The sequence below is a fragment of the Convolutriloba macropyga genome, chromosome 9 (genome assembly GCF_964194025.1).
Source record: "Convolutriloba macropyga chromosome 9, txConMacr16.3, whole genome shotgun sequence".
NCBI lineage: Eukaryota > Metazoa > Xenacoelomorpha > Acoela > Convolutidae > Convolutriloba > Convolutriloba macropyga.
In genome coordinates this window covers 34,191,185-34,204,143 of record NC_134476.1, presented here as the reverse complement: position 1 = coordinate 34,204,143, position 12,959 = coordinate 34,191,185, and the positions used below count along the sequence as shown (strand labels likewise).

Below are 12,959 nucleotides of genomic sequence, written 5' to 3'. Positions count from 1 at the left end.
TTTTCGACCACAGTTACGTTTAGAGTTTTGTTGCTGTAATTGAGTGTTGAGTCAATTATTGAGCAATTTGAGTCTTCGGTAGTAATGTTTGCAAAGTTTTTTTTTCGATGTTTTTTTTGTTTGTCTAGAATGCCCCTTTGTTCTAGGTTTACATTTTAGTTCTTTGTAAGTTGACCAGACCCGCTTTAGCGAATTCATCGAAAAGATTTCTCTGTCAGGGAATTGAACCCCGGTCTCCAGAGTGACAGTCTGTCATTTTCATTACTATACTATCGGAGATGGTATCTGCGATGCTTATCTCCAAAGTGACTCAAGAAGAATGCCTTTAGGGCGATTATTTTCACTTTCTTCGTCAGCCGCTGAATTATGATTTTTCCATAACAGATTTTTGCTTTGAGTTTTGATGCTGTAATTTAGTAATGTGTCTATTTTGGAGTGAATTGAGTTTTTGTAATAATGTTGTTTCCAAAGTGTTTTTTTTTCGCTGTTTTTTTATTTGTCTAGAATGCCTCTTTTTTCTAGGTTCAGATTTTAGTTCTTTGTAATTGGACCAGATCCGATTTAGCGAAGTTAATCAAAAACTTCTCTGTGTCGGGGAATGGAAACCCGATCCTCAGAGTAACAGTCTGGGATACTCACCACTATACTAGCAGAGATGATATCTGCAATTCTTATCTCCAAAGTGACTCAAGAAGAATGTTTTATGGCGATTGTTTTCTCTTCGTTCGCCAACAGCCGAATTGAGTTTTATCCATAGCAGATATTAGTTTTGAGTTTTGATGCTGTAATTAAGTAATGTGTCTATTTTGGAGCGAATTGCGTTTTTGTAATTATGTTTCCAAAGTGTTTTTTAGTTGCTTTTTTGTCTAGAATGCCCCTTTTTCTAGGTTCAGATTTCAGTTCTTTGTAATTGGACCAGATCTGATTTAGCGCAGTTCATCAAAAACTTTTCTCTGTCGGGGAATGGAAACCCGGTCTTCAGAGTGACAGTCTGGGATACTCACCACTATACTAGCTGAGATAATATCTGCAATTCTTATCTCCAAAGTGACTCAAGAAGAATGTTTTATGGCGATTGTTTTCTCTTCGTCCGCCAACAGCCGAATTAAGTTTTTCCATAGCAGATATTAGTTTTGAGTTTTGATGCTGTAATTGAATAATGTGTCGTTTTTGGAGCGAATTGAGTTTTTGTAATATTTCCAAAGTGTTTTTTGCGTTGTTTTTTGTCTAGAATGCCCCTTTTTTCTAGGTTTAGATTTTAGTTCTTTGTAAGTGGACCAGATCGGATTTAGCGAAGTTCATCAAAAAGTTCTCTCTTTCAGGGAATCGAACCCCGGTCTCCAGAGTGACAGTCTGTGATTCTCATTACTATACTACCAGCGATGATATCAGCAATTCTTATCTCCAAAGTGACTCAAGAAGAATGATTTTAATACAATTATTTTTGTCTTCGTTCGCCAACGGCCGAAATAGGTTTTTCCATAGCAGATATTAGTTTTGAGTTTTGATGCTGTAATTTAGTAATGTGTCTATTTTGGAGTGAATTGAGTTTTTGTATTAATGTTGTTTCCAAAGTGTTTTTTTTTCGTTGTTTTTTTATTTGTCTAGAATGCCCCTGTTTTTAGGTTGAGATTTTAGTTCTTTGTAAGTGGACCAGATCAGATTTAGCGAAGTTCATCAAAAAGTTCTCTCTGTCAGGGAATCGAACACCGGTCTTCAGACTGACAGTCTGGGATACTCATCACTATACTACCAGCGATGATATCAGCAATTCTTATCTCCAAAGTGACTCAAGAAGAATGATTTTAATGCGATTATTTTCTCTTCGTTCGCCAACAGCTGAATTGTGTTTTTTCCATTGCAGATATTTGTTTTGAGTTTTGTTGCTGTAATTGGGTAATGTGTCTCCAGAGCGAATTGCGTTTTGCTAATAGATTTGTGTTTTGCGTTTTGGAGCGCATTGCGTTTTTCTTATAATGTTTCCAAATTTGTTTTTCGTTGTTTTTTATTTGTCTAGAATGTCCCTTTTTTTTCTATCTTTGGATTTGTTTTTTGTAAGTGGACCCGGGTTTTTTGTTTTTGTGTAAGTTTTAGGTTTTTGTGTTTTTTGTAAGCGGACCAGATACGATTTATCCAAGTTTATCTAAAATTTCCCTCAGCCGGGAATCGAGCCCCGGTCTCCAGAGTCACAATCTGGGATACTCACCACTATACTAACAGAGATGGTGGCTACAGCTATGCTAAACTGTGATGATAGAGATTTTCTCATCCTTAATTTTTATATTTTTACTTCAATTAATATTCTGGAAAACCTATTTCAGAAAACAATAGATAGGCCACTTTTTCATATACTTGCAGAACGTATTTCGCTTTACCTCATTTTGCCGCTTTTTTTGAGATTTTGCATACAATTTTTTTGACTTCTCTAGGCTAGTTTAAATTTTCGCTCATTCTACTCAAAGTGCTTTTTAAACAGTCGTTGCTCAGCGAAACAATCTATGCACTTTTCTGTTATACCCCCCTCCTACCCCCCACGGCGATTTGCACTCCCCAACAGTTTTAGCAATCTATTTTCTTAAGTAATTGAGAGCAAAATTCTATTCTACTTAGCTCTGATGACGAAATGTTACAGTTATCAAAAGCAAGTACCGATAAATAACAAAAATTGTTCTGGGGTGTTCAAACAGATTGGCGATGTAAGGCCGGGGGGGGGGCTATAACAGAAGAGAGCCGCAATCGAAAATGAATGGAGTCATGAAAAACGAAATCAAAAATAGAAACGTGATAAACGCATATGACCTAGCTGGAATTTGATTGGTTGAAAAATGTTTTGTTAAATTATTTAGCATGTCTCTAATATATGATGTTCACTATTTTCCCCCGCACGCTGCAATTCATTTGCTTCAATAAACGTGGGTAAAAAATCTTTTTATCGTTTTACCGGACTCTCGTCCTAATAGAAATTGCATTGAAAAGCCTTTGCTGGAAAGGTTAATGAAGCTATAACTCAGCCTTTTATCTTAGCGCTTTGCCACAGCACCGTCTTAGCATCTTATAGCAGACAGAATACGCAAACAAAAGAGATAATTACCATACATAGTAATCACTTAAGTGGAATACAAAAATAGGTCATGACTCTTCCGCATGACAATTGCTGTCGTGGCCGAGACATGATGACCATATATCGCGTAGTAATGGATTGACGTGCTTGTTTCAATGATCTAGTCTGGTGCTAATATGTCTGACGTCTGTTGAGTGTCATTTAATTGACAGTGTGTTTCAGCTTATACCCTGTGCAGAGCAGCTCCAAACTACGCAGTCAGTATTCGAGTGCTGAATGAGATTGTGAGGAGAGACCCTGAATTTTCTCCAGAGTCAGTGCTGGACTTTGGCTCAGGCACTGGATCTTTTGTCTGGTCTCTCTTGACTGTGTGGCCTCGAAGGACAAACTTTTTCTATCTCAATGATGTCTCTAATGAGTTCAACAAGTTAGTGTGGTATATTATTTAATTTAAATAAGGATTCGGAATTCCCATTATGTTAAATAATGAATTTACAATTACCTAATCGATCTCAAACTAAGTTGTAAGCAATTATTTGATTCTCTTAGTTTTTAGGCGATGTTGTTGTCTACCTGATTTAAGTCTTGATGTTGGCTTTTTTTCCGCTTATCTCACAGAGGAAAGAATCTTTTCGCTAAAAAACGAGATTTCAATGTAAAAGTATTCCAAAAGTATTCTTTTTGCCTGCCTATAGACTCAACGCATCAAGCCTTACTTTATTGCTAATTGATTATAATGATGCCCAATAATGCCCTAAAGGTACGCATTTTCTTAAGATTTAAGTTCACACATTTATGTTTGATTGTCAGCTTGTCATGTTCGCTACTGGCTGGCGATGATGTTGACTTCAACCCCACTTCTAACGGTATCTACTACAAACTGCACCTGCCGGCTGATGTGAGACCCAACTTTGACCTCACTTTTTCCGGATATACTCTCTCTGAGCTGAATGGACCAGGCAGTCGGATTGCAGCTGTTAAGCATCTCCTCAAATGCACTAAAAAGTACTTAGTCTTCGTGGAAAATGGGACATTGAGGTAACGAGCTCATTATTTTTTGCAAAATTCATGGTGTGAAGGACGATTTGAAATTTTAAGCTTCAATTTTGTTTATATCATTGAAATTTTGAGCAGCCACACAGTGCAGTTTGTCTCCCTGAGTTTAGGCTAGCCACTTCCGAAGCCAACTGCTTGCCTGTCGCTAGAGAAAAATTCTTCCCACGTCAGTTGGTTATTTTTAATTACTTGGAATTATATAAAGAGCTGCCGATAAAAGGACAAACAGTTCCACACCTTCATGTTGTTAGCCGCCGTCAGCCTCGCAAAGGCTTTTTAGGAGCTCTTCTTTTTTATATTCATTTTTAGCTTTCTTTCACGTTTTTCATTTTACACATTTTCCACTTTTGACTTGTCGTACTCACTCTTTCAACTGAATGGATTATAGAGCTCATTATTTCAATTTACGCAAATATGATCATGGTCAAAAGCAACATCAATAGAAACGGGATAACCCAATTGCATGGGCACTAAAGCTTAATATTTGAAGGTTGGTGCTTTAAGTTATCAAAGTTTGATAGAGTATACTTTTAATTGGCGTTACTATTAAGCTTATTTTTCCCCAATATAGAACCTGAATTCACTATATTTATCGAATCTAATGAAACTGCGGACCAAATTAAACAGTTTTCGACACTTAGAAAAAAAATTGACGACCGCCTAATTTTTTCCTAACTTTCAATCCCAACATCGTTCAGTGGGCTCAATGGCGGTTATTTTCCGGCAATCTGACGGCTATGTTTCATATTATCATAAGAATCAAAATTTCATGCCTAAAAACTATAAGCTGCATAAAAACAAATGCACCTAAAACGTTAATATTCGCTGTGCGTATTTGATCTTAACTAAAGGAACTATCCCTCATAACGGCTGATATAGTAGAGGAATCTTTCATTAAATGAGTTTTTTTGCATCGATAAAAGGTCTCAAACTCCTCTCCCTGGGTCCATTTAGCTTTTGGAGGGGAGAATAATATCCAGTGTGGCAATTTTCGTGAAAAGTTGAAAGTGCTAGAAACTTAACCAAAGACAACTATGCAGTAGACCAATCCAAATGCTGTTAAAAACATCACTGCTTGGTTTACTGGATACCCACTCAGGCACGGAGCTAGGAATCAGAGCCGAACGGGCGCAGAAGCGAATGAGAAAAAAATAGAATCAGAACCGAATGGTTAAACTTGATTGGTTTAAATTAAAGTATAACAAATGAAGAAATGAGATATTAATCATTTGTCCTCCCTTGATTATCTATGATGTGCTGTCGTGTTGCACTCCACATGGCCTCTCAATGGCAGCAACTCCCTAAGTTTGTGACTACAGATAGACTTTCGTTACGCTGTTTTATAAGTTTTTTCACAAAAAACTACCTTTAAAGTAATGAGCATGAGATCAACCAATCAGAAAACCAAAATTTTTTCGGCTTTAAATCTAATTTTATGGCATTTTGCTCTGAACCCGCTCGACTCTACCAGCGCCCTCTCCCGGACAAGCTTAGGAACTTACATATACAATGAAGTCATAAAGAGTCAATAATTAAAAAAAAACTGTAGCCTGAATTGCACCTTAATTACTCTGAATTTACTATTATATTGCTGAATTTTGTTAGATGGAGGTTAAACTAGTAGAACCACTTGGAACAACTATAAACATTGAAGGTATATGGCATTCATTTAACTTTTTTGTTTTGCAATATTAGCTAACCACTAAAAATACACCATTTGAAATCCACATGAAGCAAAGGTCGGTTCCAACTATTCGGAGCACAACAGAAATTCATGTAAAGCGTGCTTGATCTTGAAGTTCAAGTGAATCTCAGGAAATTCAAGTGAAACAAAACGGTTCACATGAAACAATAATTGTTTCCCAATCAGTTTTTTTAATGTTTCGCAACGCCCTCGTTTCACAAAGTCAAAGTTTCTGCCTTTGCTACAAACCACTTAATTGAATGGGAACGATAACCTTATGGACGTTGCAATAGTTCTCAAAATAAATAGAGCAACTGCGCGTACATTGATTGATGAGTTGATAATTGGTGCAAAGGAGATCTTGAGAGATAGCCTTGTAAAAACGTTGAAAAACTTGCAATCCCGTTTTGAAAAAAAATTGGCACACTTGCTTTTTGTTCTGTGATTTTCTGAATTACGAATCAAAATGTTCAAATATAGGCGATTTGTAATGTTTCAGAGGGAGCAATTTTGCTTCAAAATGAATGATAAAAAGATAACCGATTAATGCTCTCGAACTACTAGTTTTTCAGTCGGAGGGGCGGGGTGGGGGTGAAGGAGGGAAGGAAGCGAGGGAGGGGAGTAACTAAATGCTCTAAGAGAATCTTCAAATGACGGCATTGGAGGTTATTATTTACCACTATAACCACTATTAGAACTTAAACTTGAAACGTGAATTAATCCAATTTTGGCACGCTTTTCATTTGACTTTTGGTATTAACTGCCGCCACTTGAGTTCAGCTGTTGACACTTGTGAATGATGGATAAAACTAGATCACGCAAAACGAAATTTCCAGATGTGTAAAAGTCACTCAAAAGTCAGAAAGGTCAAGCAAAAGTATAAAAAACTAACACGTTTACATTTATTCCTTCAAACCTTGTTCGAGAGCAATTGAACATGATGAAGAGTTATCTATAGTAGAAAACATTCTCGGGGCTTGTCCTAACCTTCTGGGCTGCGGTTTTGGTAAAACATCAGCTAATTTTACAGCTGATGGGGATGAATATATAGCGGGTTTTGGTAGGGTCGCGTCCCAAAGGCCATATACCTCTTGTAGTCAAATACTCGAGTACCCATACAATATCATCCACTTCTAGTTTAGATTCCTGTTTTATCCATTTCTTCCTGGCATTAAAAATTGGAATTCACTCTCTGACAAGATTTTCCCCAATTGGTTTCAGTCGTTGCACTTTCGGAAGTGTGTCCAGGCCTTCGTCTTCAAATTAGGAAGACCACTTGTCTTTCGTCGTCTCTATAGTTTCCCCTGGTTTAAAAAAAACCTTGTTTTCCAATTGCCGTTCTGTTTATTGGTTACACGAGTACTTTTGGTTCCGTGATTTGCTGGGTTATGAATCATTGTGTTTAGATACAGGCAAATTAAAAGGTTTCAGATGGAACAATTTAGCTTGGAATTGATGAAAACATTATAAAATTATTGATACTGATAACAAAGCCTGCAGTCTGTGGTCTCTATGAATCTCACCGACTAATGAAATATTGTGAACTTTTCGAGTGGGATCGTGCCTATTGTTCCTCTCATATAAGGCTAAACATGCTATCATAATTTATACTTATTATTGGGTTGACCAAATTTAATGGTTTCCAGTGGTTTTTGTTCAGATCGCATCACCTGCTAGAAGAATTGAGAGAGTATGTGACCACTCACTTCTCACGTGAGTTCCAGATCTTTGCGCCTTGTCCTCACTCGAAACCATGTCCTCTACTTATGACCAACCTCAAACGTGAGTATCTAAAACCTTCCTTGATCTGCGCTGATCCCTCACCCCTTTGCCCTATCATTTGTATCAAACAATTACTAATTGTTGTCGAGACGCAACAAAATTGTGCGCTGAGAGTTACCCTGCTTTTTTTGTTGTCAAATTTGACCCTTCGGTTTTTTATAGAAGTCAAGTGGTATCATTGAAGTAGGACAGTCAATGATGCAAAGTATCTTATGACAAAATATTTGCAGGCGAGCTTTCGTTTGCAATTTAAAATATTTTGCCATGTGCCATCTTTCAACTAGTTAGAACTAACTAAAAGAGAATTCTGATTAATTAGAAATATGACGAAATTTTAACCTGGCCTAAATTGCTTCCAGTGACCGACCAACAATTTTCAACTTTCCAAAATATATTTTTGTCAGATAAATTTTGACAAAAGTAAACTAGCTTTATTATCCTCTCGATGTGTGCAGGTTCTGCAAAGTATTTCGACTTTCATTTATATTTGATTTTTCCTTCCAGCATCTATAAAAGGTATTTATTGAAACTTTTGTCGATTAATCATTTTGTTGAAACATTTTTTTTCCATTAATTTTTTGTCCTTCACTGTTCCGTTTTGTGTACTCTAAATTGCGCCACCTTACCCAAATTCAGAATTTTCATTTCAAATCATTGTAGTGAGCTGCAAAGTTCAAACAAGAAGTCTTACATGGTTATGTGTGTGGCACATTCCCACATTCGTATTTGACACCTGTAGCACAGTATCTGAAAATCTGAAATGCTATTGCAAAAGACTGTTAGTCAGGTGCAGATACCACCAGGCTATGAGGGTTTGAAAGTATGTTTGCCCAGAGGGAGGATTTACTGTCCTGGGTACTACGTGTTTTTTAATTGCTCCCGAACGAAGTTTGAAGTATTTTTTGTAAACGTGTTTTTTTGCAAAGTTGTAGCTCTGCAGATTCTGCGCTATTCTAGCACACTTAGCTTTCAATTAACATTATTGCGCTTTACTGTTTGATTCTCAAATGCTCTCAATCTGAAATGTTTATTGAAAAAATAAAAGTGATTGTGAGAAAGGGTGGTTTCTAGTGGTTATAACGCAGTTGGGAATATGGAGGACGTCTATTCTGGGGGTCGAGGGTTCGAACCCGTGTCGGGTACCTTCCCTTTAGTATCAACCTTCTCAATTCTAATCAACCCCAAGCCGCCTAGGGTTTCAGAGCAATTCTTGCGACGCGAGTCGAATTATGTTCCTGTGTGTGTTTGGGGGATGAAAAATGGTAATCATCTTATATATTAAAGGCGTGAGCTCTAAAATGGGACAAAATTGTTGCATGTTTAAGGGACCTTTCGAAGTGCATGTTTAAGAGCCGCATTGTTAAGCAACCATATCGATAGAGGACAATGACCTAAAAGGCTCAAAGTAGATGGGTGAGAACCGAACCTGGGATAAAAAGACTGTTAGGCAGGAGCAGTAACCACGAGGTTATGAGGGTTTGAAAGTATGTTTGCCCAGAGGGAGGATTTACTGTCCTGGGTACTACGTGTTTTTTAATTGCTCCCGAGCGAAGTTTGAAGTATTTTTTGTAAACGTGTTTTTTTGCAAAGTTGTAGCTCTGCAGATTCTGCGCTATTCTAGCACACTTAGCTTTCAATTAACATTATTGCGCTTTACTGTTTGATTCTTGTGTGATCTCAAATGCTCTCAATCTGAAATGTTTATTGAAAAAATAAAAGCGATTGTGAGAAAGGGTGGTTTCTAGTGGTTATAACGCAGTTGGGAATATGGAGGACGTCTATTCTGGGGGTCGAGGGTTCGAACCCGTGTCGGGTACCTTCCCTTTAGTATCAACCTTCTCAATTCTAATCAACCCCAAGCCGCCTAGGGTTTCAGAGCAATTCTTGCGACGCGAGTCGAATTATGTTCCTGTGTGTGTTTGGGGGATGAAAAATGGTAATCCTCTTATATATTAAAGGCGTGAGCTCTAAAATGGGACAAAATTGTTGCATCTTTAAGGGACCTTTCGAAGTGCATGTTTAAGAGCCGCATTGTTAAGCAACCATATCGATAGAGGACAATGACCTAAAAGGCTCAAAGTAGATGGGTGAGAACCGAACCTGGGATAAAAAGACTGTTAGGCAGGAGCAGTAACCACGAGGTTATGAGGGTTTGAAAGTATGTATGCCCAGAGGGAGGATTTACTGTCCTGGGTACTACGTGTTTTTTAATTGCTCCCGAACGAAGTTTGAAGTATTTTTTGTAAACGTTTTTTTTGCAAAGTTGTAGCTCTGCAGATTCTGCGCTATTCTAGCACACTTAGCTTTCAATTAACATTATTGCGCTTTACTGTTTGATTCTTGTGTGATCTCAAATGCTCTCAATCTGAAATGTTTATTGAAAAAATAAAAGCGATTGTGAGAAAGGGTGGTTTTTAGTGGTTATAACGCAGTTGGGAATATGGAGGACGTCTATTCTGGGGGTCGAGGGTTCGAACCCGTGTCGGGTACCTTCCCTTTAGTATCAACTTTCTCAATTCGAATCAACCCCAAGCGCCTAGGGTTTCAGAGCAATTCTTGCGACGCGAGTCGAATTATGTTCCTGTATGTGTTTGCGGGATGAAAAATGGTAATCCTCTTATATATTAAAGGCGTGAGCTCTAAAATGGAACAAAATTGTTGCATCTTTAAGGGACCTTTCGAAGTGCATGTTTAAGAGCCGTATTGTTAAGCAACCATATCGATAGAGGACAATGACCTAAAAGGCTCAAAGTAGCTGGGTGAGAACCGAATCTGGGATAAAAAGACTGTTAGGCAGGAGCAGTAACCACGAGGTTATGAGGGTTTGAAAGTATGTATGCCCAGAGGGAGGATTTACTGTACTGGGTACTACGTGTTTTTTAATTGCTCCCGAACGAAGTTTGAAGTATTTTTTGTAAACGTTTTTTTTTGCAAAGTTGTAGCTCTGCAGATTCTGCGCTATTCTAGCACACTTAGCTTTCAATTAACATTATTGCGCTTTACTGTTTGATTCTTGTGTGATCTCAAATGCTCTCAATCTGAAATGTTTATTGAACAAATAAAAGCGATTGTGAGAAAGGGTGGTTTCTAGTGGTTATAACGCAGTTGGGAATATGGAGGACGTCTATTCTGGGGGTCGAGGGTTCGAACCCGTGTCGGGTACCTTCCCTTTAGTATCAACCTTCTCAATTCTAATCAACCCCAAGCCGCCTCGGGTTTCAGAGCAATTCTTGCGACGCGAGTCGAATTATGTTCCTGTGTGTGTTTGCGGGATGAAAAATGGTAATCCTCTTATATATTAAAGGCGTAAGCTCTAAAATGGGACAAAATTGTTGCATGTTTAAGGGACCTTTCGAAGTGCATGTTTAAGAGCCGCATTGTTAAGCAACCATATCGATAGAGGACAATGACCTAAAAGGCTCAAAGTAGATGGGTGAGAACCGAACCTGGGATAAAAAGACTGTTAGGCAGGAGCAGTAACCACGAGGTTATGAGGGCTTGAAAGTATGCTCGCCCAGAGGGAGGATTTAGTGCCCTCGGTACTACGTATTTTTTAATTGCTCCCGAACAAAAATTGAAGTTTTTGTTTTAGAAGTGTTTTGTGCCAAGTTTTAGCTTTGACGATTTCTGCGCTATTCTAGAACACTCTTAGCTTTCAACTAAGTGTATCACGCTTCACTGTTTGATTTTTGCAAGATCTCAATTGCTCTCGATCTTGTTGTATATAGTTTTTTTTAGTGCCGCATGTAATGTTTGCTTTCGTAGAATTAAGAAGTTGCTTCTTTCACTCGGAAAGAATACATGCCTTTTTTGAGTACAAGAGAAAAAATAGTTTTTAAATACTTTTTTTAGTTATTGCAATTTTTCGGGTTTTCCTATTTTTTGTCACTCTAAAAATTTAAAATAGAATCCTTCGAAACCAAATCAGTTCGACTTATTTCTTGTGGTAAAAAAATTGAATATTGCAAGTTTCAGGTGTTCCTTTTTGATCAAGTTGGAAGATTGATAGGCTGCCATAAAAAATTGTTGGGAGATACAAACAGGAAAGATGATGCTCTTTGTTAATTCAGATGAAGCTAAACCAATAGATACAAGTAATGTATTCATACGCCCCACAAGGGATGCGAACCCTTGACGGTTGCATTACAAGTCCAACGCTCTAGCCACTCAGCTAGCAGGGTTCTTGACATTAATCTTATTTTTATTAATTTTTTTCAGAGGTTTAATTCTTTATGTATTCGTACGAAAAATATGCGAGAATATCGCATGTTCGTTCCTACTCTTGATCTGCTCAGAAGTTCTTCCATTGAGATTGGAGCCTAAATTTTTAAATCCGTACATGCAAATTTTTGCATATGGTTTTTTACTCATTTCTTCATGTAATGTTTGCTTTCGTGGACTTTTGAAGTTGTTGTCCTCACTCGGAAATAATAGAATCATTTTTTGAGTAAAGAGAAAAGGTTGATTTTTATCATTTTTTTGTTTTTTTTAGATTTTTTCATGTTTTCCTCCTATTGGTCACTCAATATTTTATATGGTAAAAGATAAGTTAGTATTGCAAATTTTAGGTGTTTCCTTTTGATCAAGGTAAAGGGGTTGATAGGATGCCGTAACAAGTTGTTAGAGACACTCACAGAAATTGATTTTTCTTGTTTTTTATTGGAATTTTTCGTGCTTTCCTATTATCGTCACTCTAGATACTTCAAACAAAATCCTTTAAAAACAAATCCGTTCGATTTATTTTATATGCTAAAGAAAATTGAGTATTGCAAGTTTTAGGTGTTTCTTTTTTGACTAAGTTATAGGATTGATAGGCTGTCATAACAAATTGTTGTGAGATACAAACAGCAAATATGCTCTTTGTTATTTGAGATGAAGCTAAACTAAACCAAAAGGTTTAAGTAATGTATTGATACGCCCCACAAGTGACTCGAACCTTGACCGTTGGATTAATAGTCCAACGCTCTACCGACTGAGATACCAGTGCTCTTGGCATTACTTTTAATTTTTTTTGGTTTTCTTTCAGAGGTTCAATCATTTCTATTTTTGTACGAATAGTCTGCAGGGTTTTCAAATGTTCATTCCTGCTCGTTGTCTCCTCAGAAGTTCTCCCATTGAGATTGAAACATAAGTTTTTGTATCCATACATATAAATTGTTGTACATGGTTGTTTAATCATTTCCGCATGTAATGTTTGTTTTTGTGGAATTGTGAAGTTGCTGTCCTCACTCGGAAATAAAACATGCCTCTTTTGAGTACAAGAAAACAAAGTTTTTTGCATCAAATTTTTTTATTAATGGAATTTTTCGTGTTTTTCTATTATTCTTTACTCTAAATATTGAAAATAGATTCCTTCAAAAACAAATCCGTTTGAAA

General features: G+C 37.2%; 2 protein-coding genes across 2 annotated transcripts in view; both read left to right on the top strand.

Annotated features, from left to right (window-relative positions):
- Positions 1-12,959, top strand: part of LOC142346191 (uncharacterized) — a 332,292-nt gene that overhangs the window by 217,477 nt on the left and 101,856 nt on the right. The gene's annotated exons all lie outside the window — the stretch shown is intronic.
- The window catches only part of LOC142345352 (ribosome assembly protein METTL17, mitochondrial-like), a 225,150-nt gene that overhangs the window by 205,004 nt on the left and 7,187 nt on the right, over positions 1-12,959 (top strand). Inside the window, exons 3-5 of the mRNA XM_075397378.1 lie at positions 3,284-3,488; positions 3,872-4,099; positions 7,462-7,583. Coding sequence (XP_075253493.1) covers positions 3,284-3,488; positions 3,872-4,099; positions 7,462-7,583 — 555 coding nt within the window. The remainder of the gene's footprint in view (positions 1-3,283; positions 3,489-3,871; positions 4,100-7,461; positions 7,584-12,959) is intronic.